The following is a 26,761-nucleotide window of genomic DNA, read 5'->3' as shown; positions in this document are numbered from 1 at the left end:
AGCGCCCCAGCCCCGCCTGCCGGGGGAGAGTGCCCCCTGCTGAGCCCCCCACGCCCCGCTCCCTGCCCCACAGCGCCCCCTAGCGTCTCCCTGGGGCCAGCCCCGCCTGCCAGGGGAGAGCGCCCCCTGCTGAGCCCCCCGCCCCGCTCCCTGCCCCACTGCACTCCCTAGCACTCTGCTCTCTCCCCCTTCGCCCCCCCAGATGTGGGCCTGCGCCCTGGGCCACCTGGACGCGGCCCTGCTGCTGTACCGCTGGGACGGCCGGGCCCTCTCCATCCCAGACTCGCTGGGCCGGCTGCCCCTGGCCGTGGCCCGCTCCCGGGGCCACGTGGCCCTCGCCGCCCGCCTGGAGGAGCTGCAGTGTCAGGAGCCGACCCCCGGGGGAGCCGGAGACAAGGGCTGGGGGCCGCCCTGCCCAGCCGAGGGTCTGCGAATCCCCTCCCCGCTCTCCGCCAGCCCCGACACAGGTACCGCGCCGCCCCTGAGGGCGTGGGGAGTCGGGGGGGAGGGGGCTGGTTCCCCCCCTGCTCGCTGACCCCCCCATCCCTCGCCCTAGGGCTCAGCACGGTGAGCAGTGTCTCCTCACCCTCGGAGCTGTCGGATGGCTCTGGCTCCGTCACCTCGGCCTACTCCAGCGCCTCAGCCCTGCGTGACTCGCCTGCCTGCAGCCCCGAACCCGAGGCCGCCATGGACTTCGGCCCGCCCCCCGAGGGCTGGTACCTGCCGGCCCCCCCCAGCCCGCCCGGCCTGCGCTGCTCCCCCTCCTTCTTCATGGACTACGAGGGCCCCCCCGAACCGGAGCTGCTGGCTTACGGGGAGAACGCGGAGAACGAGGGGTACCTGCCGGCCCCTGACGTGCTCCAGGTACCGGGGGGCTGGTGGACGGGATGGTTGGGGGGTGGGGGTGAAAGGCTTGGGGACTATGCGGGGGGATGGGCTATGATTGGGGGGCCACCCCTTCTCGCTATGGTAAAGAAAGAAACAGAGGCAAATTGACTGGCCCCAAGTCGCTAGCAGTGGTAGAGCCCAGGGAGAGAACCCAGGAGTCCTGGTTCCCAGCCCCCCCTGCTCTGACCCACCAGTCCCCACTCCCCTCCCAGAGCTGGGGAGAGAACCCAGGCGTCCGGGCTCCCCCCCCTCTGCAGGTGGACATGATCACGCTGGCGAAGCAGATCATCGAGGCGACGCCGGAGCACATCAAGCAGGAGGGTTTCAGCTCCGCAGCCGAGGTGCCGCTGCGGGAGCGAAGCGGGAACATGGGCCTGAGCGAGACCATGTCCTGGCTGGCCGGCTACCTGGAGAACGTGGACCAGCTGCCCAGCGGCTCCCAGCACAGGTACCGGCCTGGCCAGCTCAGGGGGGTGGGGAATGGGGCAGGGGCCTGTCCCCTCTAGGGGGCACCAGCTCCCACCCGGCCCCAGGGCGGGGACTGGCTGGCTCAGGGGGGTGGGGAATGGGGCAGGGGCCAGTCCCCTCTAGGGGGCGCCGGGGTGGCTGGGGTCTGTCTCATGACCCCCCTGCCTCCCCAGGCCGATGTCCTCGTCCCGGGTGTGTCTCAGCCCCCTGCAGGCCCCGCTCGGGGAGCTGCCCTTCGACCGGCTGCCCCCGCCCTCCACGGCCGCCAGCTGGGCTGAGTTCCTCAACGCCTCGGCCAACGGGAAGATGGAGAGCGAGTTTGCGCTGCTGACACTGTCCGACCACGAGCAGCGGGAGCTCTATGAGGCCGCCCGCGTCATCCAGACCGCCTTCCGCAAGTACAAGGTACCTCCGGACCTCCTGGCGACGGGCGTCCGCCCTCTCCCTCCATCCTCCTCTGCCTATGGGAATCCTGCACTTTTCCCTAGGCTGCTGCCTGGTTCCCTGGCAACTGGGAATTCCCCATGGCAATAGGCATCTCCATGTATGGGCCCGGCAACTGGGAATTCCCCATGGCAACAGGCATCTCCGTGTCTCTTGTACTGTCTCCTGGCAACGGGAAATTCCCCATGGCAACAAGCATCTCCATGTACGGTCCCCTGGCAAGGGGGAATTCCCCATGGCAACAAGCATCACTCACCTTACCACCCTGCCCAGCAACAGGATAGCCCTCTCCCCCGCATCCCACCGTCCCCGGGTGCCAGGAACCTGCCCCCCCCAGCTCCGTCTCTGCCCCCCCCTCACTCCCCTCTCCCCCCAGGGCCGCCGGCTGAAGGAGCAACAGGAGACGGCAGCGGCTGTGATCCAGCGATGTTACCGCAAGTATAAGCAGGTAACTCCCAGCTGGGGACCCCCCCCGTGCTGCCCTTCCGGGGGCCCCAAGGTGGGGGGCTGCCCTGGGAGCTATGGGCCAGCCTGAGCTGGGCTGTAGCCTGGTGCCCATGTGAGCCGAGTCCATCGGGTCTCGGCCCGGGAGCGCCCCCCAGTCCCGCTAACACACCTCTTCTCTCTCTGTCTCGCAAGCTCACGTGGATTGCTTTGAAGGTAACAAGAAGGAGGGCTCGGGTGACCCTGTGGGGAATAGGGGGCTGGGGTGGGGTGAGGTCTCCAGGCTGGTGTGTGGATGTGTGGGGATGCTGATTGCAGGGAGGGGTGTGAGCTGCTAGTTCTCTCCCCAGCTCTGGGGGGGGAGTGGGGGCTGGTGGGTTAGAGCAGGGGGGGCTGGGAGCCAGGACTCCTGGGTTCTCTCCGCGGCTCTGGGGGGGGAGTGGGGGCTGGTGGGTTAGAGCAGGGGGGGCTGGGAGCCAGGACTCCTGGGTTCTCTCCGCGGCTCTGGGAGGGGAGTGGGGGCTGGTGGGTTAGAGCAGGGGGGGCTGGGAGCCAGGACTCCTGGGTTCTCTCCGCGGCTCTGGGAGGGGAGTGGGGGCTGGTGGGTTAGAGCAGGGGGGGCCGGGAGCCAGGACGCCTGGGTTCTCTCCCCGGCTCTGGGAGGGGAGTGGGGGCTGGTGGGTTAGAGCGGGGGCGCTGGGAGCCAGGACTCCTGGGTTCTCTCCCCGGCTCTGGGAGAGGAGTGGGGGCTGGGCGGGCTGGGAGCCAGGACGCCTGGGTTCTCTCCCCGGCTCTGGGAGAGGAGTGGGGGCTGGGCGGGCTGGGAGCCAGGACGTCTGGGTTCTCTCCCCGGCTCTGGGAGGTGTTGCCTGATTTATAAGGTTAATATTATTAAGTTGGATAGTGCGGGTTTTGGGCTCGCCAGTCCGTTTGATTTGAAGAGAATAAGGTTCTTGTCCCGAATCAGGCTCCACAGAGTTTACAAAGGAGCCCGCGGGGGTGTGCCAGGAAGCGCCCACTGAGACCGATACGGCCTTAAAGACTTTTGAGTCGGATACAATGAAGTCGTAATGAAATGGGGAAATTTCCCAGTTACAAAGTTACCTTTGTTTTCCTGCTGGTCAGAAGGTCCATGTGGGACTAGGCTATTACAGGCTCCAAAGCTTTGGTTCATCGACTCCCCCTCTTCCCTGGTCACCCGGTGGGGAGAGACAGGCCCAGCCTCGCCCCTGGCCGTTCAGTGCCCTCTGTTCCTGAGCGAGAGGCGCAGAGCGGAGGAGGAGCTGGAGCTCAGAGCTAGCGACACGAATATCGAGTTTACTTAACTCACTTCACTGTAAGATCCAAACTGACCCCCCCAAATGAAGAGCAAAAGCTCTGGGAAGCCAAGCACAGCCGCGGCCCCTTGGAACATAGGGAGCTTAAGAAAAAACAATCCAGCCCTCTCGCGAGGTGGGGCCCCACAGGGGCTGGAAATCCTTCCTCCTCCGCTCCCCACCCACAGAAACGTCAGGGTCCCCTTACGCCGTAGGCTGGCGTGTTGCTGACATGTACAGACCTATTCATGACTAGTCGATCATACACACACACCACTGTTGTTCTCCCTGTTCTTTCGGTTCTTTCCTGGTGGGGTAGCGGTTCAATCTGAGGGTACAGATGTGCAGCCCCCTATGCAGTTCTCTGTCTGTCTAGGGGAGAGGCCCTGACATAGATGCTGACTTTGCCTTACCTTAACAAACAGCATATGGCCTTGCGTTACAGCTGAACGTATGTTAATATACATCTGTAAACCTGTTACAATAAACCAAATATATATATGCACGCAAGCGGGGGCGCTGGGAGCCAGGACTCCTGGGTTCTCTCCCTGGCTCTGGGAGGGGAGTGGGGGCTGGTGGGTTAGAGCAGGGGGGCTGGGAGCCAGGACTCCTGGGTTCTCTCCCCGGCTCTGGGAGGGGAGTGGGGGCTGGTGGGTTAGAGCAGGGGGGGCTGGGAGCCAGGACTCCTGGGTTTTCTCCCTGGCTCTGGGAGGGGAGTGGGGCTGGTGGGTTAGAGCAGGGGGGGCTGGGAGCCAGGACTCCTGGGTTTTCTCCCTGGCTCTGGGAGGGGAGTGGGGGCTGGTGGGTTAGAGCAGGGGGGGCTGGGAGCCAGGACTCCTGGGTTCTTCTTCGAGTGCTTGCTCATATCCATTCCATTAGGTGTGTGCGCGCCGCGTGCACGATCGTCGGAAGATTTTCTACCCTAGCAACACCGGCAGGTCGGCTGTGGAGCCCCCTAGAGTGGCGCCTTCATGGCGCTGAATATATACCCCAGCCGACCCGGCGCCCCCTCAGTTCCTTCTTACCGCCCCTGACGGTCGTTGGAACTGTGGAGCGCGGCGTAGCTGTTCTCCACTCTCCCTAGCTTAGTTTGTTGTATCACAGTTATAGTTATAGTTATAGTTATAGTGTTTATAGTTAAATAGTTAAATAGTTTAAAAGTTGTTCTAGTTGTTCTAAGTAGTTCAGGGGATTAAGGGGGTCGTCTCCCCCTTTCTCCCCCGGCCGCGGGGCCGGGCTCATGCCCAACGCTCCCGGCTTCAAGCAGTGCGCCTCCTGCGCTAAGCCTATGCCCACGAGCGACCCGCACGACTCCTGTCTGAAGTGCCTGGGAGAGTCCCATCAAACAGATAAGTGCAAGATCTGTAAGGCCTTCAGACCAAGGACCAAGAAGGAGCGGGACTTTCGGCTCCGGCAACTCCTGATGGAGGCGGCACTTAGTCCGGACGCTCCATCTACAAGTCAGGCCCCGGCACCTAGCACCTCGGTGCGCAGTGCCCCGGCGGCACCGGCTATGACGACCACGCGAGTGGCGTCAGACAAGCCTCCCCGGCACCGGACCTCGTCGGCACCGCAAGCAGTGCCTCGGCGCCGGTCATTATCCCCGGGGCATAAAAAAGCCCATAAGACGGGGACATCCGTGCCGAAGACGCCGGCTCCCCCAGTGCCGGGGGTAGAGCCGCGTCCGCCGGTGGAGCACCGGAAACAGGTGCCTCCAGCACCGTCGACTCCGGCGCCGAGGCCGTTGAGTCCGGTGCAGATAGCGTCTCCACCGAGACCGGCGGTGATACAGTGCCTCCCGTCGACTCCAGAGACCTTCGCGGCGGCGAGAGACTTAATAGCTCTCACGGAGCCGGCACCGCCTCAACCACCGGCACCGACTGCACCGTTGACTCGCCCGGTCCAGTCGAGGGGGAAACCTGCCTTGATGCGCCCTCCATCGCAAGGGCTGGAACCTCGGCACCGATCCAGGTCCCGAAGCAGGTCCCCACGCCGCTCGCAGTCCCGGCACCGAATATCGCCTCGGCACCGGTGGTACTCGCGGCCAAGATCTTCTTCGCGGCACCGCTCTACGTCTCGGCACCGCTATGATCGTCGGCACCGATCAACGTCGAGACGTAGTTCTCGGCACCGCTACGGTCGACGCTCGACGTCGAGAGGCCGCTCCCGGCACCGGGCATACTCCAGGTCCTCGTTGAGGTCCAGATCCGACTCCCGGCACCGACGAGGTCATCGGCACCGGTCGCGGTCCCGGCACCGATCGCCGGCACCGCGTAGAGATAGATCATCTCCGGACCGGCACCGTGCGGCACCGCAGCCAATGGGAATCGTCTCGACGCTCTCGGCACCGCCGTGGCCATCGAGATCGGTGTCCCACTCCTCGGAGGACCTCTCGAGATCGGCATACCCCCCTCAGGGGCAAGCCGAGGAACAGGACTTGGGACATTGGCAGGACACAGGGGACCATTCTCATGGCCCATCTCACTGGTCGTTTTGGACCCCGTGGGCGTACCATCAGGCGCAAGGGGCTCCAATTGCTTCGACCTCTCGCTCCGGTCACTCCATCAGAGGGGCCCCGGAGTCCACCATTTCTCGGCCTCCGCCAGGGGGCATGGAGGCTTCTGGGTCCGCACCACCTGACGCCCTGGACCCAGGCACAGGTGATGCTCCAGCCCAGGAACAGGGAGACCAGGACCAGCCCTTGGATCCTGTTCCACCGGAGGCATCTTCCTCTTCTTCTCCGGATGAGGCAGTGGCGGGCACATCGTGCACAGGCCCACCTCCAATAGATCTTCGGGCTCACCAGGATCTTCTGCGCAGGATGGCCCGTAATATGGACCTGCAGGCGGAGGAGATAGTGGAGGTGCACGACCCGATCGTGAATATCCTTGGAGCGGATGCCCCATCGAGGGTGGCGTTACCCCTGATCCGCACGATTCAAACGAATGCGGATACGATATGGCAAACTCCTGCCTCTATCCCACCCACAGCGAGAGGGGTGGAAAGGAAATACTTTGTCCCGTCTAAGGACTACGGGTACTTGTATACCCACCCCCAACCGTGTTCACTGGTGGTGGAATCAGTGAACGCACGAGAGCGCCACGGCCAGCAGGCTGCAGCGCCTAAATCAAAAGAGGCTAAGCGGCTCGATTTGTTTGGCCGTAAGGTTTACTCAGCCGGAGGGCTGCAACTTAGAGCGGCGAACCAACAGGCGCTACTGAGCCGCTACAATTTTAACTCCTGGAACTCTATGGGGAAGTTTAAGGAGTTGATTCCCCAGGAGTCCAGGGAAGAGTTTGGAGCCATGGTAGAGGAGGGCAAGAAGGTGGCTCGGACCTCCTTGCAGGCCTCCTTGGACATAGCAGACTCAGCTGCGAGGACCCTGGCTTCGGGTATCGCTATGCGCAGGATCTCCTGGCTTCAGGTTTCGGGTTTGCCTCCGGAGCTGCAGCAAACCCTACAGGATCTGCCCTTTGAGGGACATGGATTGTTCTCGGACAAGACGGACTCTCGCCTGCAGAGCCTCAAGGACTCGAGAACAATCATGCGCTCCCTGGGGATGCATGTTGTGGGCCCTCAGCGCAGACCATTTAGGCCGCAGCCTCAGCGCTTCTACCCCCCCCCGCCTCGTCAGAGACAGGACTCGACCCGGAGGCGAGGGCGAGGTGGTAGAAGAAGGTGGACCGGCCCTCAACCCGGCCAAAACCAAGGGCCACCTAGACCACCTTCAGGCCCCAGGCAGAACTTTTGAAGGTGCGGTCGAGGACGGCGCCCCAGTCATCCCCCAGGATCCAGCCCCCTCCTTCCGGGATCGCCTCTCCCACTTCCACCGTGCTTGGTCCCTTATAACTTCGGACCGCTGGGTCCTCCGCACGGTGGAGAAGGGATACGCTATCCAGTTTTCTTCTATCCCCCCCTCCCACCCCCCTTCCCCGTCCCTCTTCAGGGACCCTTCTCACGAGCAACTTCTTATACAGGAGGTTTCTACGCTCCTGGCCATGGGGGCCATAGAGGAGGTTCCGATAGAGTTAAGGGGCAGGGGATTTTATTCCCGTTACTTCCTGATCCCCAAGTCCAAAGGAGGTCTGCGGCCCATCTTGGACTTGCGCGGACTCAACAAATTCGTAGTAAAGTTGAAGTTCCGCATGATCTCTTTGGGGGCCATTATCCCTTCCCTCGATCCTGGAGACTGGTTCGCCGCCCTCGACATGAAAGATGCATACTTTCACATCTCAATTTACCCTCCTCACAGACGCTTCCTGCGATTCGTGGTAAACACGGTGCACTACCAATTTGCAGTCCTTCCTTTCGGCCTATCCTCGGCCCCAAGAGTGTTCACGAAATGTATGGCTGTCGTGGCAGCGTACCTTCGTCGGCAGGAGATACAGGTGTTCCCGTACCTAGATGACTGGCTGGTACGCGGTCGCACCAAAGAGCAAGTTCAAGCTCACGTCCACAGAATAGTGCACACATTCAACGAGTTGGGCATCCTACTCAACAAGGACAAATCCACTCTAGAACCTACCCAGAGAATAGATTTCATCGGCGCAGTTCTAGACTCCAGACGTGCACAAGCCATCCTGCCAGACAACCGCTTCGGCACCATCACGAGCCTCATTCAAGGTCTACAGGCCTTCCCAACTACCACGGTGAGGTCGTGCCTTACCCTGCTGGGTCACATGGCTTCCTGCACGTACGTAACCAGGCATGCCAGACTTCGGCTTCGCCCACTCCAGACCTGGGTGTCATCAATATACCGTCCACATCGGGACAGCCTGAACATGGTGGTCACGGTCCCGAACTCGGTCCTGACCTCCCTCACCTGGTGGCTAGATCACAATGTGGTCTGCGAAGGGATGCCATTTCACGCCCCACAACCCTCTCTGCATCTGGTCACAGACGCTTCATCTCTGGGTTGGGGCGCCCATCTCAACGAACACCATACCCAGGGCCTGTGGACTGCACCCCAGTTAGCCCTGCACATCAATGTTCGGGAGCTGATGGCGGTGCGCCTGGCGTGCCAGGCATTTCTCAATCAACTACGTGGCCGTTGTGTGTTAGTTCTCATCGACAACACCACGGCCATGTTTTACATCAACAAGCAAGGAGGAGCACGTTCGTCAGTTCTATGCCAAGAGGCCATTCGCCTGTGGGACTTCTGCATCGCCCACTCAATCCATCTCACGGCATCGTTCCTCCCTGGAGTCCAGAACACTCTAGCGGACCGACTCAGCAGGTCCTTCCAGACGCACGAGTGGTCTATCCGTCCGGACATCATACATTCCGTCTTCCAGAAGTGGGGGTTTCCCCAGATAGACCTGTTTGCATCTCGAGACAACAGGAAGTGCCACGTGTTCTGCTCCCTACAAGGTCGAGCTCCGGGCTCCCTCTCAGATGCGTTTCTCCTTCCCTGGAAAGACCACCTGTTTTATGCCTTCCCTCCGTTTCCTCTGGTCCACAAGGTACTGCTCAAATTGCGCAGAGACCAGGCACAGGTAATTCTGATCGCTCCAGCGTGGCCGAGACAACATTGGTACACCACACTGTTGGAACTCTCGGTTCAAATACCGATCCCGCTTCCATTATGTCCGGATCTCATTTCTCAGGACCACGGTCGGCTGCGTCACCCCGACCTGCAATCACTCCACCTCACAGCGTGGCTGCTCCATGGTTCACCCAGGCAGAGCGGCAATGCTCGCACTCTGTCCAACAGATTCTGCTGAGCAGTAGGAAGCCCTCAACACGGACTACGTACCTGGCCAAGTGGAAACGGTTCTCATGTTGGTGCGAACAACGAGCCACGCCCCCATTGCAGGCACCTATTCCTCTCATATTGGAATATCTCCTCTCCCTAAAACAGCAGGGGTTGGCGATATCTTCAATTAGAGTTCACCTGGCTGCTATATCAGCCTTTCACCCAGGGGAATTCACGTCCTCGGTATTCTCTAACCCGATGGTCGTTAGATTCCTCAAGGGCTTAGACCGGACGTACCCACAACAACGTCAACCCGTCCCGACGTGGGACCTTAATCTGGTTCTCTCCAAGCTCACAGGTCCTCCATTTGAACCACTAGCCACCTGTTCACTTTTGTATCTATCCTGGAAGACAGCCTTCCTCGTAGCCATTACCTCAGCAAGGCGCGTTTCTGAACTCAGGGCGCTTACATCCGAGCCCCCTTATACAGTTTTCCATAAGGATAAAGTGCAGCTTCGTCCACATCCTGCCTTTCTCCCTAAGGTGGTTTCTACATTTCATATCAACCAGGACATCTTTCTCCCGGTCTTTTATCCCAAACCACATGCCACTCGCCAGGATCAACGTTTGCATTCCCTGGACGTACGAAGGGCCCTGGCCTTCTATATTGACCGCACAAAGCACTTTAGAAAGACGACGCAACTCTTCGTTGCAGTGGCCGACCGAATGAAAGGCTCACCGGTCTCCTCACAACGCCTATCCTCCTGGATTACGTCTTGCATCCGGACTTGCTATGACCTGGCAGGTGTCTCAGCACCGCACCTCACCGCTCACTCCACGAGGGCCCAAGCCTCCTCGACTGCTTTCCTGGCACATGTTCCGATCCAGGACATTTGTAGAGCGGCGGTTTGGTCATCAGTCCACACGTTTACAGCTCACTATGCACTAGTGCAGCAGTCCAGAGACGATGCTGCTTTCGGATCAGCGGTTTTGCACACAGCAATATCTCACTCCGACCCCACCACCTAAGTTGGGCTTGGGAGTCACCTAATGGAATGGATATGAGCAAGCACTCGAAGAAGAAAAGACGGTTACTCACCGTTGTAACTGTTGTTCTTCGAGATGTGTTGCTCATATCCATTCCAAACCCGCCCCCCTTCCCCACTGTCGGAGTAGCCGGCAAGAAGGAACTGAGGGGGCGCCGGGTCGGCTGGGGTATATATTCAGTGCCATGAAGGCGCCACTCTAGGGGGCTCCACAGCCGACCCGCCGGTGTTGCTAGGGTAGAAAATCTTCCGACGATCGTGCACGCGGCGCGCACACACCTAATGGAATGGATATGAGCAACACATCTCGAAGAACAACAGTTACAACGGTGAGTAACCGTCTTTTCTCTCCCCGGCTCTGGGAGGGGAGTGGGGGCTGGTGGTTAGAGCACGGGGGGCTGGGAGCCAGGACTCCTGGGTTCTCTCCCCGGCTCTGGGAGGGGAGTGGGGGCTGGTGGTTAGAGCAGGGGGGCTGGGAGCCAGGACTCCTGGGTTCCCCCCGGCTCTGGGAGGGGAGGGCTCTGGTTCCCTGCTGACCCCGCTGCTCCCCTGCAGTACGCGCTGTATAAGAAGATGACGCAGGCGGCCATTCTGATCCAGAGCAAGTTCCGCAGCTACTACGAGCAGAAGAAGTTCCAGCAGAGCCGCCGGGCCGCTGTGCTGATCCAGCAGTACTACCGCAGCTACAAGGAGTACGAGAAGCTGAAACAGGGCCACCGGGCCTCCGCCACCATGCAGCAGAAGATGAAGTAGGGGCCTGGACGCTTGGGTTCTCTCCTGGCTCTGGGAGGGGAGTGGGGGCTGGTGGGTTAGAGCAGGGGGGGCTGGGAGCCAGGACTCCTGGGTTCTCTCCCTGGCTCTGGGAGGGGAGTGGAGGCTGGTGGTTACAGCAGGGGGGCTGGGAGCCAGGACTCCTGGGAGCCAGGACTCCTGGGTTCTCTCCCTGGCTCTGGGAGGGGAGTGGAGGCTGGTGGTTAGAGCAGGGGGGCTGGGAGCCAGGACTCCTGGGTTCTCTCCCCGGCTCTGGGAGGGGAGTGGGGGCTGGTGGGTTAGAGCAGGGGGGGCTGGGAGCCAGGACTCCTGGGTTCTCTCCTGGCTCGGGGAGGGGGGCTGGTGGGTTAGAGCGGGGGGGCTGGGAGCCAGGACTCCTGGGTTCTCTCCCCGGCTCTGGGAGGGGAGTGGGGGTTGGGGGGTCAGAGCAGGGGGGCTGGGAGCCAGGACTCCTGGGTTCTCTCACTGGCTCTGGGAGGGGAGTGGGGGCTGGTGGGTTAGAGCGGGGGGGCTGGGAGCCAGGACTCCTGGGTTCTCTCCCCGGCTCTGGGAGGGGGGTGGGGGCTGGTGGGTTAGTGGTGGGGGGCTGCTCCCTATCCCCACTGGCTCCTGTCACCTCTCTGGCTATGAAAAGATCCCACAGATCGAGTTGGCATTGGCTCGGGCCACCTCGCCCCAGAGGTGGCTGCATCTCAGCACCGGGCGAGGGGTCCCTGGGGAACCGGCCGCCCCGCCCCAGAGGTGGGCGCGTCTCAGTGCCGGGCGAGGGGTCCCTGGGGAACCGGCCGCCCCGCCCCATAGGTGGGCGCATCTCAGCGCCGGGCGAGGGGTCCCTGGGTAACCGGCCGCCCCCCCCCCCCCCCCCCCAGAGGTGGCCGCATCAGCAAGGGGTCTCTCTATGACCATCTGCCCTGCTCCACCTTCGCTTCTTCTTTTGTCTCTCCCCAGGGGCACTTTCCTCACGAAGAAGCAGGACCAGGCCGCCCGTAAGATCATGCGGTTCCTGCGTCGCTGCCGGCACAGGTATGGCGGCCAGGGGGGAGGCACGGGGGCAGCCGAGGATGGAGGTGGGAGCGCCCCCCCCAGAGGGATGGGGCAGGATGAGCTGGGTGTGGGAATCTGGCTCATTAGAGGGGCTGGTGGGTGAGGTGGCATGAAAGGAGGAAGGTGCATGGGCGTCCGTGCTCCCAGGGCTGTAATCGGGGTGTGGGGGACACCCCATGGGGTGGGATTGAAGTTTGGGGGGGTCATTGGGAACCCCTCCACCTTACCGCCCATTTCTCTGTGCCCCCCACAGGATGAAGGAACTAAAGCAAAGCAAAGAGGTGGAAAGTTTACAGAAGCGAGGTCTGGCCACTTAGCGCTGCCCCCCTCTGCGCACCCCCCGCGTGTCCCCCCTCCACGGCCCGCCAAAGCTTGGGGCAGCCACACCGGGAACCCGGGCATCCGGGGCCGGCTGGCCGGCCGCCCCCACCTTCGCTCCCCTTCTGAAACTGTGATGATGGAGTCTTAAGCCCCGGCGGCGACGGTGCGTGGCCCCCCTGGGGGGGGTGCGGGGCCCCCCCGTCTTAACAATTGTGCAATAGAGAGTGGCTGGAGGGAAGCAGATTGGAGGGGGTCCTGGCTTGCTCCTCACGCCAAGGGGGCTCCCCTGAGTTGGCCTGAAGGGGATGATGCAGCCATGCGGGGTGGGGGGGAATGTCTCTTCAGAACTGAGGTACCATCTGTTGTACCCCCATATCCCTCTGCTGCCCCCTTCATTTCAGCGGATCTTTGTGCCAAGTTACCCCCCGCCCAGGCTGGGAGCCAGGACTCCTGGGTTCTCTCCCCAGCTCTGGGAGGGGAGTGGGGGCTGGTGGGTTATAGCCGAGGGGCTGGGAGCCAGGACTCCTGGGTTCTCTCCCCGGCTCTGGGAGGGGAGTGGGGGCTGGTGCGTCAGAGCAGGGGGGCTGGGAGCCAGGACTCTGGGTTCTCTCCCCGGCTCTGGGAGGGGAGTGGGGGTTGGGAGCCAGGACTCCTGGGTTCTCTTGCTGGCTCATTCCCACCCCTCTTCAACCAGGGCCCTTTAAGTACTCATTCAGCCTTATGTGCTTGACCTGTCCTCAGCTGCAGGGTCTTCACACACACACACCCCACCCCACAGGGTTGGGGGTGGGGCTGAGAACTACATCCTGTGGGGCTTTGCAGCGCCCAGCCTCTGGGACCCTGCTCCCCCCAGCCTTGCTGGGCCTCTTCTTAAAGGGACCCTGAGCCCAGCCCTCCTAACGCCCCTGAGACCCCTATCCCTGCCCTCGCCAGACCCTCCCCCTGGTCTGTGTCGGCCCCCGGGATCCCTTCAGTCGGTCATTTCCCCCTCGCTGGGGCAGCTGTGTATATATTACAGATGTGCTATCGGGGGAGCGGGGGGGTGGAGCCTCCCAGGTTGCCCCCCCATGCTCCCTGCTTGATGTATAAAGCCTGCGTGTCCCGCCCGCCCCCTCATGCACACAGACGCACACACCTTGTGTACAGAGTTGTAATATATTGGTGGGGGGGGGAACCCTAAACAAAATAAAAACAAATCTTAAAGCCGCTCGGGCTCTCCACGGCACAGGGGGGAAGAGCTGCATGCTGGTAAAAATTAACCCCCCCCCCCGTGGTGTTCACCCTACCCCCCCCACTCTCCCCGAAATGTCTGTCCCCCACGTTTCTACCTTTTGCATGGGTTTGTTTGTACAAATTTACATTAAAAAGGAAAAAAAACCCGAAGTCAGTGTGATGTGGGGGGCCGTGGGAGGGACACGGAGCCTGAGGGGCGGCCGGGCGCCTCCTTACCCGGGGGGCCTCGCCGCCGTGGGAGGGACACGGAGCGCAGGGGGGTGCCTCGTTACCCCGGGGGACTTGCCGCCGCGGGAAGGACACAGAGCCTGGGGGGGGCTCGATACCCCGTGGGACTCACGGCCGCGGGACGGACACGGAGCCTGGGGGGGGCTCGATACCCCGTGGGACTCACCGCCACGGGACGGACACGGAGCCTGGGGGGCGGCCGGGTGCCTCGTTACCCCGGGGGACTTGCCGCCGCGGGAAGGACACAGAGCCTGGGGGGGGCTCGATACCCCGCGGGACTCACCGCCACGGGACGGACACGGAGCCTGGGGGGCGGCCGGGTGCCTCGTTATCCCGGGGGACTCGCTGCCGCGGGACAGACAAGGAGCCTGGGGGGCGTCCGGGTGCCTCGTTACCCCGCGGGACTCGCCGCCGCGGGATGGACACGGAGCCTGGGGGGGGGCTCGTTACCCCAGGGGACTCGCTGCTGCAGGACTGGGGGTTAACGGGGGGGGTTTGCTGCCGGGGGGGGTGTAATCCCAGCCTGGGAACTGATGGGCCAATGGGGGCGGAGGGGTCTTCAACCAGGGGACCCAGGAGTCCGGGAAGGGGAGGGGCTGCGTCCTTCCACCCTCTAACCCCTCCCCCCGAGTGCCCTGCGCCTCCCCTTTAAGTCGGCGGGGGGAGGCGGGGTTGAACCCCCCTTTAATGCCCCTGCTATTATTTGTCCGCCGACGCGGCCCCTGGCCTGGGGGGCGGGGCTTCCCTCCTTCCCCTTTAAGGGTGTTAATTTCCCGCCTCCGACGCGCCGCTTTAAGCCCCTCCCCTTTAAGCCGCCGGGCCGGGCGCTTCCGGGGGCGGCGGTGACGCGTCGTGACGCGGCGGAAGGGGCGGGGCGCGGCGCCATGGCGGAGCTGGACTTGCTGGGCTCCATCCTCAGCGCCATGGAGCGGCCGCCCGGGCTGGGCGACCAGGAGACGCGGCGCCGCGCGCGAGGTCAGGGGTCACGGGGCGGGGCCGGGCCGGGCCGGGGGGGGGAGCGGGAGCCCGAGCGCCCGAGCGCCCCGCCCACCGCCCCTAGCCCCGCCCACCGGGACACGGCCCCGCCCCCGGGACAGAACCCCGCCCTGTACCCCCCCCCGGTTGCAAGCCCCGCCCGTAGCCCCGCCCACTGGGACAGAACCCCGCCCAGTGCCCCCCCGGTGCCAAGCCCCGCCCCTAACCCCGCCCACCAGAGCCCCGCCCTGTAGCCCCCCCCCGGTGCCTAGCCCCGCCCTGTACCCCATGGCCCCACTCCCACCCTCTGACCCCCACCCACTATTCCCTGCCCAGCACACCATGGCCCTGACCCCCCCGGGGAGCTCCTGCCATCACCCCCCACCCCGTCTCCATATGGCCCTGACCTCGGGGGAGGGGTGCTATAGGGACCAGGCTATAAAGAGACACGGGAGCCGGGGGAGGGGCGCGGTGCGGGCCGGGCTATAACTAGACGGGGGCCGGGGGAGGGGCGCGGTGCGGGCCGGGCTATAACTAGACGGGGGCCGGGGGAGGGGCGCGGTGCGGGCCGGGCTATAACTAGACGGGGGCCGGGGGAGGGGCGCGGTGCGGGCCGGGCTATAACTACGGGGGAGGGGCGCGGTATGGACCGGGCCATACATAGGACCCAACCTGCCTGGTACTCACGGTCAGGCCGGCGGCGCTGAATGTTCCCGGCTCTGCGCCAACCCCAGGACCCGCCTGCAGAGCCAGCGTCAGGCCCAGGACTCCACCGGTCGCTACAGGGGGCCTTATGGACGGAGCGAGGCAGGAGAGACTGACCCTGCCCTGCCCTGCCCTACCCTGGGGCCGGAGTTCTCAACATCAGCAGGGGACCCCACGCCCCCCAGAGAGCAGGGGTAACCCCATCTTACTGGGGGGAGCACAAGGGGGAAGGGCACTTCTCCAAGGGGACCGCAGCCCCTTCCTCCTCTAATCCACCAGTACCCGCTCCCCTCCCAGAGCTGGGGAGAGAACCCAGACGTCCGGGCTCCCAGCCCCGCACACGGGGCCCCCCAGACCCTGAGCTGCTAGTTCTCTCGCCCCTGCAGAACAAGCCGCCCGGCTGAAGAAGCTGCAGGAGCAGGAGAAGCGGCAGAAGGTGGAGTTCAGAAAGAGGGTGAGTGACCCACAGAGCCAGCCCTGGGGCCGGGTGGGAGCTGGCGCCCCCTAGAGGGGACAGGTCCCTGCCCCATTCCCTGCCCCCATGAGCCAGCCAGTCCCTGCCCTGGGGCCGGGGGGGAGCCGGCGCCCCCTAGAGGGGACAGGTCCCTGCCCCATTCCCTGCCCCCCTGAGCGTTGCCTTCCGTCTCCCCGTGCAGATGGAGAAGGACGTGTCTGAGTTCATCCAGGACAGCGCGCAGACCAAAAAGAAATTTCAGCCCATGAACAAGCTTGAACGCAGCATCCTGTGAGCCTCTGGGCGGGGGGCGGGGGGCGGGGGGAGCCGCGCATGGGGTGGGGGGATCTCCGCGCCGGGCGAGGGGTCCCCGGGGAACCGGCCGCCCCGCCCCAGAGGTGGGCGCATCTCAGCGCTGGGCGAGGGGTCCCTGGGGAACCGGCCGCCCCGCCCCAGAGGTGGCTGCATCTCAGCGCCGGGCGAGGGGTCCCTGGGGAACCGGCCGCCCCACCCCAGAGGTGGGCGCGTCTCAGCGCTGGGCGAGGGGTCTGTGGGTCTGGCCCCTGGAACGTTTGCTCCGTGAGTCAGTAAATCGAGTTCTCCCCTCGCTCGCGTCCCAGGCACGACGTGGTGGAAGTGGCTGGTCTGACGTCCTTCTCCTTTGGTGACGATGAGGAGAGTCGTTACGTCATGATCTTTAAGAAGGTGAGCGCCCCCCGCCCTCCCAGAGCCGGGGAGAGAACCCAGGCATCCTGGCTCCCAGCCCCCCCTGCTCTAACCACTAGACCCCACTCCCCTCCCAGAGCCGGGGAGAGAACCCAGGAGTCCTGGCTCCCAGCCCCCCCTGCTCTAACCCACCAGCCCCCACTCCCCTCCCAGAGCCGGGGAGAGAACCCAGGAGTCCTGGCTCCCAGCCCACCAGCCCTCCCAGCGCCGGGGAGAGAACCCAGGAGTCCTGGCTCCCAGCCACCCCGCTCTAACCCACCAGCCCCCACTCCCCTCCCAGCGCCGGGGAGAGAACCCAGGAGTCCTGGCCCCCTCACGCTGTGGGGCTGGGGCTCGGGTGGGGGCAGCGTGTGGGAAGCCCTCGGGGCCGTGGGGTGGCTCATGCTCTGCCCCCTGACCCCCAGGAGTTCGCCCCATCGGACGAGGAGCTGGAGGCCTATCGCTGCGGGGAGGAGTGGGACCCACAACGGGCTGAGGAGAAACGCCGCCTGAAGGTGCGTGGGGCCCCCCCCAGGCTGTGCTGGGGGGATCCTGGGGGGTTCCCTGTGTGTCCTTGTGTGGGCAGGACTGTGGGGAGGGAGGGGGGGTCTTCCCCATGGACAGGGTCTCACTTCCCTCGCTGTAGGGGGCGTATCTTTCTCTGGGTGGGCGGGGCTGAGGTCTCACCTCCCTCTCTGTATGGGGCGTGTCTTTGGGTGGGTGGGTCCTACCAGCATGGGTGGGCGGGGCTGGGGGCATGTCCCCTTGCGTCTCCCCCCCCCCCCGTCTCACACCCCCACTCCCCCCCCCAGGAGCTGGCTCAGAGAGAGGCGGAGCAGGAGGCGCTGAGGGGCCCCGCCGTGGTGAACCCCAACACCGACTACAAGGACAAATACAGTCACCTCATCGGCAAGGAGGCCGCCAAGGACGCCGCCCACACCATGCAGGCCAATAAGGCCTACGGCTGCGGTGAGTGCCGGCCCGGACGCCTGGGTTCTCTCCCCGGCTCTGGGAGGGGAGGGGGGCTGGTGGGTTAGAGCAGGGGGGCTGGGAGCCAGGACTCCTGGGTTCTCTCCCCGGCTCTGGGAGGGGAGTGGGGGCTGGTGGATTAAAGCAGGGGGGCTGGGAGCCAGGACTCCTGGGTTCTCCCCCGGCGCTGGGAGAGGAGTGGGGGCTGGTGGATGACAGCGGGGGGCTGGGAGCCCGGACTCCTGGGTTCACCCTTGTCTCTTCCGTCCAGTTCCCGTGGCCAACAAGCGGGACACGCGCTCCATTGAGGAGGCCATGAACGAGATCCGGGCGAAGAAGCGGCTGCGGCAGAGTGAAGACGAGGGGCCTGGCGGGGCCGGGACCTCCTAGTGCTGGGGGGGGGAGCAGATTGCAGGGACTAACCCCAAACCTGCTGTTGTGTGTGAACCTTGCTTGGGGCGTCCTGACTGGCGGGGGGCGGCCCTGCCCCCCACGTACCCAGATTACCCCCCCCCCCCATATTTACCCGGTAGCCTAGGAGTGATTTTAGGTTTTCAATTGGGGGCGGGGACATATTTGAAGTGATTTGTTTGGAATTGTTTTTTCTCTCTAGTTTGGGGGGGGATGTGAGTGTGAGCGAGGGGAGGGGAGGGGAGCCCCCAGCAGGGGCGGGGGGAGGGAGGTGGGGAATAGAGATCTGGGCGCAGTGTCGCCTTCCCCCACCAGAGGGCCCCTGGGGCCACCCAACAGGCTGCAGCATCCCACTGCTACCACCAGAGGGCACTTGTCAGATTGGGGGGTTCGTCGTCCCCCCGCGTCTCACCTCCCTCCCCCGTCCTTGGGGAAATTACACCCCCCTCCCTTTTCAAAGGGTTATGGGGAAAGGTCCTAGCTCCCCCCACAAGGGGGGTGATGGGGCCCCATAGGGAATCCGGGGGAGGGCACCCTGGTGTCTCTGGGGTGGGGGGAGCAATGGGACTAGGATCCCTGTGTGGGGGGATCCCTGCCTGGGGGGGTGGGGCTGGCATAGGGGATTTTAACCTGTTCTTGTTGCTGGGAGCTCCAGGCCCCGCAGTTAATTTCGGGGGGAGGGGGCGTATTTGCTTGTTATTTAAGTGTAAATAGAATCAATCCCCAGAGCTGCGGGGAGGGGGGGTGGCCAGATCCCTAGGGATCCCCCCCAGCAATGTGTTGTGGGGTATGTGCCCCCCCAGTGGGTGGTCAGGAGGGGGGGCGTAGGAGCAGCTGTATCGCCCTCAATAAACCCGTCTGTTTAATCATGATCGACCCGGCTCCTCCTGCCTGGCTGGGCTTGTGGAACAACTCTGTGTGTGACCGGGGCTGGGCGCAGCTGTGTGTCAGGTGCCCCGTACTGCAGCCATGGGAGATTGCCCCTCCCGCCTGCAGCGCTAGGGGCAGGCTGCCACAGGTCTCTGCGGGAGACACTCCCTGATCCCTCCCACGGCCTCCACTGCTCCCGTTTGGGGGGGGACAGAACTCCTCTGTCACTCCCCCCTTGCATCCCCTTCCCCTCCCAGAGCCGGGGAGAGAACCCAGGAGTCCTGGCTTCCAACCCGCCCTGCTCTAAACCACCCGCCCCCACTCCTATCCCAGAGCCAGGGAGAGAACCCAGGAGTCCTAGCTCCCAGCCCCCCTGCTCTGACCCAGCAGCCCCCCATGAGCTGGGACTGAACCCAGGCGTCTGGGCCCCTGGGAAAGAACCACACCCAGCCGCTGTGTCCCCAGGTGCCTTTATTCAGAAGTGGGCCCCCGCACACGCCGCGGGAAGATGGGGCTGGACCAAGTGTCGCCAGTGCTCGCTGGTCACGTCGCGCTGCCCTGGGGGGGAGCCCCGGGACTGAGGGTCCAGGCCCCACCCCGTCCCTCCAGGGCAGGGCCGTGCTGACGCTGCGGGGGCGGCCAAGGGGCTCACTTGGCCAGGGGGTTCCTGAACTTGCGTCCGGCAAAGTGAGCTTTGTCGCCCAGCGCCTCCTCGATCCTGGGGGGAGACAAGGCGGGGGTGAGCCCCATCTTCCATTCCCCGCCCCCCTGAGCCAGGCAGTCCCCGCCGTGGGGCCGGGTGGGAGCCGGTGCCCCCTAGAGGGGACAGGCCCCTGCCCCATTCCCCACCCCCTGAGCCAGCCAGTCCTCGCCCTGGGGCCGGGTGGGAGCCGGTGCCCCCTAGAGGGGACAGGCCCCTGCCCCATTCCCCGCCCCCCTGAGCCAGCCAGTCCTCGCCCTGGGGCCGGGTGGGAGCCGGCGCCCCTAGACGGGACAGGCCCCTGCCCCATTCCCCACCCCCCTGAGCCAGCCAGTCCCTGCCCTGGGGCCGGGTGGGAGCCAGCGCCCCCTAGAGGGGACAGGCCCCTGGCCCATTCCCCGCCCCCCTGAGCCAGCCAGTCCCTGACCTGGGGCCGGGTGGGAGCCGGCGCCCCCTAGAGGGGACAGGCCCCTGCCCCATTCCCCACCCCCCTGAGCCAGCCAATCCCTGCCCTGGGGCCGGGTGGGAGCCAGCGCCCCCTAGAGGGGACAGGCCCCTGGCCCATTACCTCATCAGCTGATTGTATTTAGCCAGGCGCTCGGATCGGCAGGGGGCCCCAGTCTTGATCTGTGGGGAGAGGCAGAACCAGGGTTAAGGGCTGTGGGGTGTGCAGGGGGAATGGGGTGCAGCCCCCCCCCCCCCGCTGCTCACCTGCCCAGTGCACAGCCCCACCACCAGGTCGGCGATGAAGGTGTCTTCAGTCTCCCCGGAACGGTGACTGACCATCACCCCCCAGCCGCTGCTCTGGGCTAGTTTGCACCTGGAAGGGAACCGGAGGGTCCATGAGTGCAGCTGTGCAGGGGGGGGTAATCCAAATCTTACCCCCCCCCCCGACTGCAACCGTCCTGCCATGTGCTACCTCACAGAGAGAGAACCCAGGAGTCCTGGCTCCCAGCACCCCCTGCTCTGACCCACCAGCCCCCACTCCCCTCCCAGAGCTGGGGAGAGAACCCAGGAGTCCTGGCTCCCAGCCCCGGTTTGAGTGGACGGCGGTTGCTCACGCCTGGATGGACTCGGTGACGGAGCCGATCTGGTTGACTTTGAGCAGGAGGCAGTTGCAGGCTTTCAGCTCCACGGCCTTCTGGATGCGCTTGGGGTTTGTCACCGTCAGGTCGTCCCCCACGATCTGGATGGGCACCTGGGTCAGGAACTTCTGCCACGTCTCCCAGTCATCCTGGTCAAAGGGGTCCTCGATGGACACCACTGGGGGGCAGGGACATGGTGAGCCCCAGTCCCCCTAGAGGGGACAGGCCCCTGCCCCATTCCCCGCCCCCCTGAGCCAGCCAGTCCCCGCCCTGGGGCCAGGTGGGAGCCGGCGCCCCTAGAGGGGACAGGCCCCTGCCCCATTCCCCGCCCCCCTGAGCCAGCCAGTCCCCGCCCTGGGGTCAGGTGGGAGCCGGCGCCCCCTAGAGGGGACAGGCCCCTGCCCCATTCCCCACCCCCCCTGAGCCAGCCAATCCCTGTCCTGGGGCCGGATGGGAGCCGGTGCCCCCTAGAGGGGACAGGCCCCTGCCCCATTCCCCGCTCCCCTGAGCCAGCCAGTCCCCGCCCTGGGGCCGGGTGGGAGCCGGGACAGGCCCCTCACCAGGGTAATTCTTGATGAAGCTCTGGTAGAGCTCGCCCAGCTTTTCCCCGCTGATGTGGCGGGCGGGGTCGTCGGGGGATTTGAAGTCCAGGTCGTATTTCCCGCTGCGGAAGAATTCGGAGGCGGCGACATCCATCCCGATCACCACTTTGTCGGGGTACCCGGCCTTCTCGATGGCTGACTTCAGCAGCTCCAGTGCTGGGGAGGAGGAGAGCACGCCACGGATCAACCCTAGAGGCACGGGTGCGGTGCCCTGCTCCAGAAGTGGCTGCGTCTCAGCGCCGGGCGAGGGGTCCCTGTATAACCGGCCGTCCCGCCCCAGAGGTGGGCGCGTCTCAGCGCCGGGCGAGGGGTCCCTGGGGAACCGGCCGCCCCGCCCCAGAGGTGGGCGCGTCTCAGCGCCGGGCGAGGGGTCCCTGTGAACGCAGGAGACCCCAGCAGGCCGTGACCTTTCCTGGCCCAGCAACGCTCAGTGTGCTTGCTGCGGCTCGGGTTACGAGCAGCTGCACTAATTATGGCTGCGACATTTGACGAGGGAATTGGGGGATGAGGCTAAAACCGAACCGCAGGCCTATAAAGTAGCTGCTACCCTCTTCCTGTCAATCTGCAGCCAGGGAGTGCAATGGGAGAGAACCCAGGAGTCCTGGCTCCCCTGCTCTAACCCTCCAGCCCCCACTCCTCTCCCAGAGCCGGGCAGAGAACCCAGGCATCCGGTACCTTCATTGTTCTCCAGGATGTTGGGGGCGAAGCCGCCCTCGTCCCCCACATTGGTGGCGTCCTTGCCATACTTGGCCTTGATGACGGCCTTCAGGTTGTGGTAGACCTCGGCCCCGATGCGCATGGCCTCCTTGAAACTGGCCGCCCCCACCGGCAGGATCATGAACTCCTGCATGGCCAGCTTGTTCCCCGCGTGTGAGCCCCCGTTGATCACGTTGAACGCCTGCCAGGGGGGTGGGGGTCAGCACAGAACCCAGGCATCTCGGCTCCCAGTCCCCCTTGCTCCAGCCCCCACTCCCCTACCAGAGCCGGGGAGAGAACCCAGGAGTCCTGGCTCCCAGCCCCCCTTTCTCTAACCCCCCAGCCCCCACTCCCCTCCCAGAGCCGGGGAGAGAACCCAGGAGTCCTGGCTCCCAGCCCCCCCTGCTCTAACCCATCAGACCCAATTCCCTTCCAAGAGGAACCCTGGCATCCGGGGGCTCTCACCGGGACAGGCAGGATGAGCTCTGCATTGCCAGCCAGGTCGGCGATGTGGCGGTAGAGGGGCACCCCCTTTTCCGCGGCCCCGGCCTTGCACACTGCCAGAGACACCCCCAGGATGGCGTTGGCCCCAAACTTGGCTGGGGGGGGAGACAAACGGCATTAGCCCCCACACACACTCTACAGTCAGGTAATGGGGAGGGATCAGCAGGGGGCGGGAAAGGGGTGGGGAGCAGTTTGTTGAAAGAGCTGGCGGGGAAGGGGCCAGAGGGTCGGTGGCGATGTCTCTCACTCACATTTGTTCTCTGTCCCGTCCAGGTCGATCATGAATTTGTCGATTTTCTCCTGCTCCACCACACTGAGTTTCTGAGGTGCGGGGGGACAATGGTGGTGAGGCATCACACAGGCACCATGAGTAGCTGCCCCCCACATCCTCCCCCTCCATCTAGGACACCTCACACCGCTGGCCCCCCCCCCTTCTCCATACTTTGCCAGGCACCAGCCCCCCAGACACCACCCTATACACAGCCAGCCTATTCTACCCAGGGACCCCCTGCAACATATCTAGCTCCCTCCCCCAGCTAACCCCTCTCCTGGGCCTCCCTCTAATACCCAGATACGCCCTCCCTAGGTACTCCCATGCCCTCTGGGCATCCCCCCCATAGCCAGGTACTCTCTAGCACCCCCCATAGCCAAGTACCCCTCCATGCCCATGTACTGCCCAGACCCCCAATACATGAGCACCCCCTACAGGCATGAGCAGGGGGTCATTACCTTCTCCAGGAGGGCCGGCACAATGGTTTTATTGATGTGCTCAACAGCCTTCAGGACCCCTGGGGGGAGAAGAACAGAGATGTGGTACCCGGCTGGTCTCTACTGCCCCCCACCCGTCCGAGCTGGGCACTGGGCCATGGGCATGTGGACAAGCTCAGGTTCCCATGAGGTGTCCTGGGAGTTCATTTTAGATCAGGAGCTTTATTTCAATTAATTCACTAAAAAAAACCCCAAGAGTGCACCACCCAGCACGTTTAACCAGCCAATGAGCCAACCAGGCAATGAAACCAGTCAACCAATGAATGAACCGGTCAACCCAACCAACCAGTAACCTCTCAGCCAACCAGCCAATGAAGCTCTCAGTCAAGGCTACCAACCAGCCAATCAATCAACCTCTCAGCCGACCAGCCAACCCTACCAACCAACCAGCCAATCAACCTCACGGCCAACCAGCCAATCCAACCAACGAACCAGCCAATCAACCTCACGGCCAACCAGCCAACCCTACCAACCAACTACCCAATGAACCTCACGGAACAGCCAACAAACCAGTCAACCAGGCAATTAACCTCTCACCCAACCCTACCAACCAACCAACCTCACAGCCAACCAGCCAACCCTACCAACCAACCAGCCAATCAACCTCACGGCCAGCAAACAAACCAGTCAACCAATCAACCTCTCAGCCAACCCTATCAACAAATAGCCAATCAACCTCACGGCCAACCAGCCAACCCTACCAACCAACCAACCAACCTCTCAGCCAACCCTATGAACAAGTCCAGAAACCCATCCCTGAATCCATGGGCCTCTCCCAGGGCTTGTGTCCACAACTCCTGCTGGGATGACTGGAAACGCGCACCAATATGGGGTCAAGGTTTTTATCACTTCTGGGCATTTGTCCAGCACGCGGCAGCACCGTGAACTAGCCCAGCCCTGGCTGTGGATGGAGGAAGGGGTGTGTGGGGATGGAGGGCGGAAGGGTGAAGTCTGTGGGGAGGGAGGGATAAATCTTCCCACCCCCGGTTAGCGTCAGCCCCCTCCCCTGACAGCCCCTCACCTTTGCCCAGGTATCGGGACTTGTCCCCGTCCCGCAGCTCCAGAGCCTCATAGATGCCAGTGGAGGCACCACTGGGGACGGCGGCCCGGAAACGACCTGGGGGGGGAAAGCAGGGGAAGTAACTACCCTGGGGCTCCCCCGACAGCTGGGAGAGCCTGACCCCTGCCAGCCCCCCTCCCATCTTGCCTAGGGATCCCCCTGAACCCCAGCCTTGCGATAACCCACCCAGTCCCCATGGGAACCCCCCGCCTCCACACCCCAGCCCTCCCCCCAAACCAAACCCTGCCCTGCCCCCCCCCCCCCCCACGCACCCTTGGCCGTGTGCAGATCCACCTCGACCGTGGGGTTCCCACGGGAGTCCAGGATCTCGCGGGCGTAGATCTTCTGGATGGACATGGCTGGCGGGAGAAAAAAAGAGGGGGCTCGAAACAGCACCTGCCCAAGGCTTGTCCCCCTCATACACAGACACCCCCTCCCAGAGCGGGGGAGAGAACCCAGGAGTCCTGGCTCCCAGCCCCCCTGCTCTAGCCCACTAGCCCCCACTCCCTTCCCAGAGCCGGGGAGAGAACCCAGGAGTCCTGGCTCCCAGCCCCCCTGCTCTAGCCCACTAGCCCCCACTCCCCTCCCAGAGCCAGGGACAGAACCCAGGAGTCCGGACTCCCAGCCCCCCCTGCTCTGACCCACCAGCCCCCACGCCCCTCCCCGAGCCGGGGACAGAACCCAGGAGTCCTGGCTCCCATCCCCACTCACCCCGGGCCCTCTGTCCAATCCAAAGCATGTCCAACCCCTTTAACATTCACACCTCCACGCACACACACCCTGGGCAGCTGCCAGGTTTAAAAATAGACTCACGCACACCCGGAGGGCTGGCCACTGGAGGAAGAGGTCACCCCATCCCCTGATAGCCTGCAGCTGGGGCCCGGACAGGGACAGGCCCAGGCCTCCCTGACCCCCAGCTCTGGGGTGTCCCTCACTCCCGACCCGCAGCCCCTGCCAGCCCAGCCCTGCCCCCACCAGCTCTGCCGGTGCCCCTCACTCCCGACCCGCAGCCCCTGCCAGCCCAGCCCTGCCCCCCCAGCTCTGCCGGTGCCCCTCACTCCCGACCCGCAGCCCCTGCCAGCCCTGCCCTGCCCCCCCAGCCCTGCCGGTGCCCCTCACTCCCGACCCGCAGCCCCTGCCCCCCCCAGCCCTGCCCCCCCCAGCTCTGCCGGTGCCCCTCACTCCCGACCCGCAGCCCCTGCCCCCCCCAGCCCTGCCCCCCCCAGCTCTGCCGGTGCCCCTCACTCCCGACCCGCAGCCCCTGCCCCCCCCAGCCCGGCCCCCCCCAGCTCTGCCGGTGCCCCTCACTCCCGACCCGCAGCCCCTGCCAGCCCGGCCCTGCCCCCCCCAGCTCTGCCGGTGCCCCTCACTCCCGACCCGCAGCCCCTGCCAGCCCGGCCCTGCCCCCCCCAGCTCTGCCGGTGCCCCTCACTCCCGACCCGCAGCCCCTGCCAGCCCGGCCCTGCCCCCCCCAGCTCTGCCGGTGCCCCTCACTCCCGACCCGCAGCCCCTGCCGGCCCGGCCCTGCCCCCCCCAGCTCTGCCGGTGCCCCTCGCTCCCGACCCGCAGCCCCCGCCAGCCCAGCCCTGGGCCCCCCCAGCTCTGCCGGTGTCCCTCACTCCCGACCCGCAGCCCCTGCCCCCCCCAGCCCTGCCCCCCCCAGCTCTGCCGGTGCCCCTCACTCCCGACCCGCAGCCCCTGCCAGCCCGGCCCTGCCCCCCCCCAGCTCTGCCGGTGCCCCTCACTCCCGACCCGCAGCCCCTGCCAGCCCAGCCCTGCCCCCCCCAGCTCTGCCGGTGCCCCTCACTCCCGACCCGCAGCCCCTGCCAGCCCAGCCCTGACCCCCCCAGCTCTGCCGGTGCCCCTCACTCCCGACCCGCAGCCTCTGCCACCGGCCCTGCCCCCCCCCAGCTCTGCCGGTGCCCCTCACTCCCGACCCTCCAAAGGGGAAATAGACCAAAGTAGATGACCCTGGCCCTGCCCCTCACTTGATTGGGTCTCCTCTCCGGTCGGTGGCTGTTGGGGGTGGGGTGGCAGTTGACAGTGCCCAGGTGGTGGCTGCCCTCTCCCTTTTATACCCGAGGTCCCGGGCATCCTCCGCCCACCCGGGCCAGTTAGGGACTGTCTGTAAGTGCCCTGCCTGTGTGGGAACAGACCAACCCCCAGACGGGCCATTGGCACCTGCACAAATATGCAATCGCGTGAACAATCCCCTACGTGCATCCCTCACGCACAGCACCCCCCCACACACACGCCGGAGCCGGGGTGAGAACCCAGGAATCCTGGCTTCCGCCCCTCCCCTGCTCTAACCCCCCAGCCCCCACTCCCCTCCCAGAGCCGGGGAGAGAACCCAGGAATC

General features: G+C 64.7%; 3 protein-coding genes across 6 annotated transcripts in view; 2 read left to right on the top strand and 1 right to left on the bottom strand.

The window, feature by feature from the left end:
• CAMTA2 (calmodulin binding transcription activator 2) overlaps window positions 1-13,820 on the top strand; it is a 28,825-nt gene extending 15,005 nt beyond the window's left edge. For 2 of the 3 annotated variants that reach the window (XM_054005314.1, XM_054005312.1), the window contains exons 15-23: window positions 203-467; window positions 557-864; window positions 1,146-1,336; window positions 1,530-1,761; window positions 2,177-2,248; window positions 2,440-2,460; window positions 10,857-11,050; window positions 12,021-12,095; window positions 12,370-13,820. In XM_054005314.1, the coding sequence (XP_053861289.1) occupies window positions 203-467; window positions 557-864; window positions 1,146-1,336; window positions 1,530-1,761; window positions 2,177-2,248; window positions 2,440-2,460; window positions 10,857-11,050; window positions 12,021-12,095; window positions 12,370-12,433 (1,422 nt within the window). In that variant the 3' untranslated portion in view covers window positions 12,434-13,820. The remainder of the gene's footprint in view (window positions 1-202; window positions 468-556; window positions 865-1,145; window positions 1,337-1,529; window positions 1,762-2,176; window positions 2,249-2,439; window positions 2,461-10,856; window positions 11,051-12,020; window positions 12,096-12,369) is intronic. The other variant, XM_054005313.1, reaches the window with a different exon arrangement.
• A 930-nt stretch (window positions 13,821-14,750) lies between these two features.
• Window positions 14,751-18,989, top strand: SPAG7 (sperm associated antigen 7). Its single transcript, XM_054005284.1, has 7 exons — window positions 14,751-14,873; window positions 15,965-16,032; window positions 16,235-16,323; window positions 16,653-16,737; window positions 17,163-17,252; window positions 17,550-17,706; window positions 17,978-18,989. The coding sequence occupies exons 1-7, from the start codon at window positions 14,783-14,785 to the stop codon at window positions 18,094-18,096; spliced, it is 699 nt and encodes a 232-aa protein (XP_053861259.1). The 5' UTR covers window positions 14,751-14,782; the 3' UTR covers window positions 18,097-18,989.
• A 452-nt stretch (window positions 18,990-19,441) lies between these two features.
• On the bottom strand, window positions 19,442-26,494 carry ENO3 (enolase 3). Of its 2 annotated transcripts, none has more exons than XM_054005852.1 (12): window positions 26,391-26,494; window positions 24,675-24,761; window positions 24,364-24,459; window positions 23,304-23,362; window positions 22,826-22,895; window positions 22,536-22,669; window positions 22,050-22,272; window positions 21,333-21,530; window positions 20,749-20,950; window positions 20,399-20,507; window positions 20,256-20,314; window positions 19,442-19,705 (listed from the first exon to the last, which is right to left on the bottom strand). In XM_054005852.1, exons 2-12 carry the CDS (start codon window positions 24,757-24,759, stop codon window positions 19,636-19,638), a joined length of 1,305 nt encoding a protein of 434 aa, XP_053861827.1. In that variant the 5' UTR covers window positions 24,760-24,761; window positions 26,391-26,494; the 3' UTR covers window positions 19,442-19,635. The 2 variants fall into 2 exon arrangements, with proteins under 2 accessions (XP_053861827.1, XP_053861828.1); XM_054005853.1 differs by lacking the exon at window positions 26,391-26,494 and adding an exon at window positions 25,216-25,344.
• Window positions 26,495-26,761: the final 267 nt, after the last annotated feature.

This window comes from Malaclemys terrapin, chromosome 15, assembly GCF_027887155.1.
Source record: "Malaclemys terrapin pileata isolate rMalTer1 chromosome 15, rMalTer1.hap1, whole genome shotgun sequence".
Taxonomy (NCBI): domain Eukaryota; kingdom Metazoa; phylum Chordata; order Testudines; family Emydidae; genus Malaclemys; species Malaclemys terrapin.
Note: the sequence above shows the minus strand (reverse complement) of the source record. Positions and strands in the feature narration are given on the sequence as shown.

Bases quoted from the DNA above. Each gene is read 5' to 3' on its own strand.
- SPAG7 (XM_054005284.1), top strand. From the start codon at position 14,783: ATGGCGGAGCTGGACTTGCTGGGCTCCATCCTCAGCGCCATGGAGCGG. The intron at 14,874-15,964 runs GTCAGGGGTCAC...TCGCCCCTGCAG, and splicing joins GACGCGGCGCCGCGCGCGAG to AACAAGCCGCCCGGCTGAAG. The intron at 16,324-16,652 runs GTGAGCCTCTGG...CTCGCGTCCCAG, and splicing joins AAGCTTGAACGCAGCATCCT to GCACGACGTGGTGGAAGTGG.
- ENO3 (XM_054005852.1), bottom strand. From the start codon at position 24,759: ATGTCCATCCAGAAGATCTACGCCCGCGAGATCCTGGACTCCCGTGGG. The intron at 22,896-23,303 runs GTAATGACCCCC...CCCGCACCTCAG, and splicing joins TGCCGGCCCTCCTGGAGAAG to AAACTCAGTGTGGTGGAGCA. The intron at 21,531-22,049 runs GTACCGGATGCC...CCTCCTCCCCAG, and splicing joins CATCCTGGAGAACAATGAAG to CACTGGAGCTGCTGAAGTCA.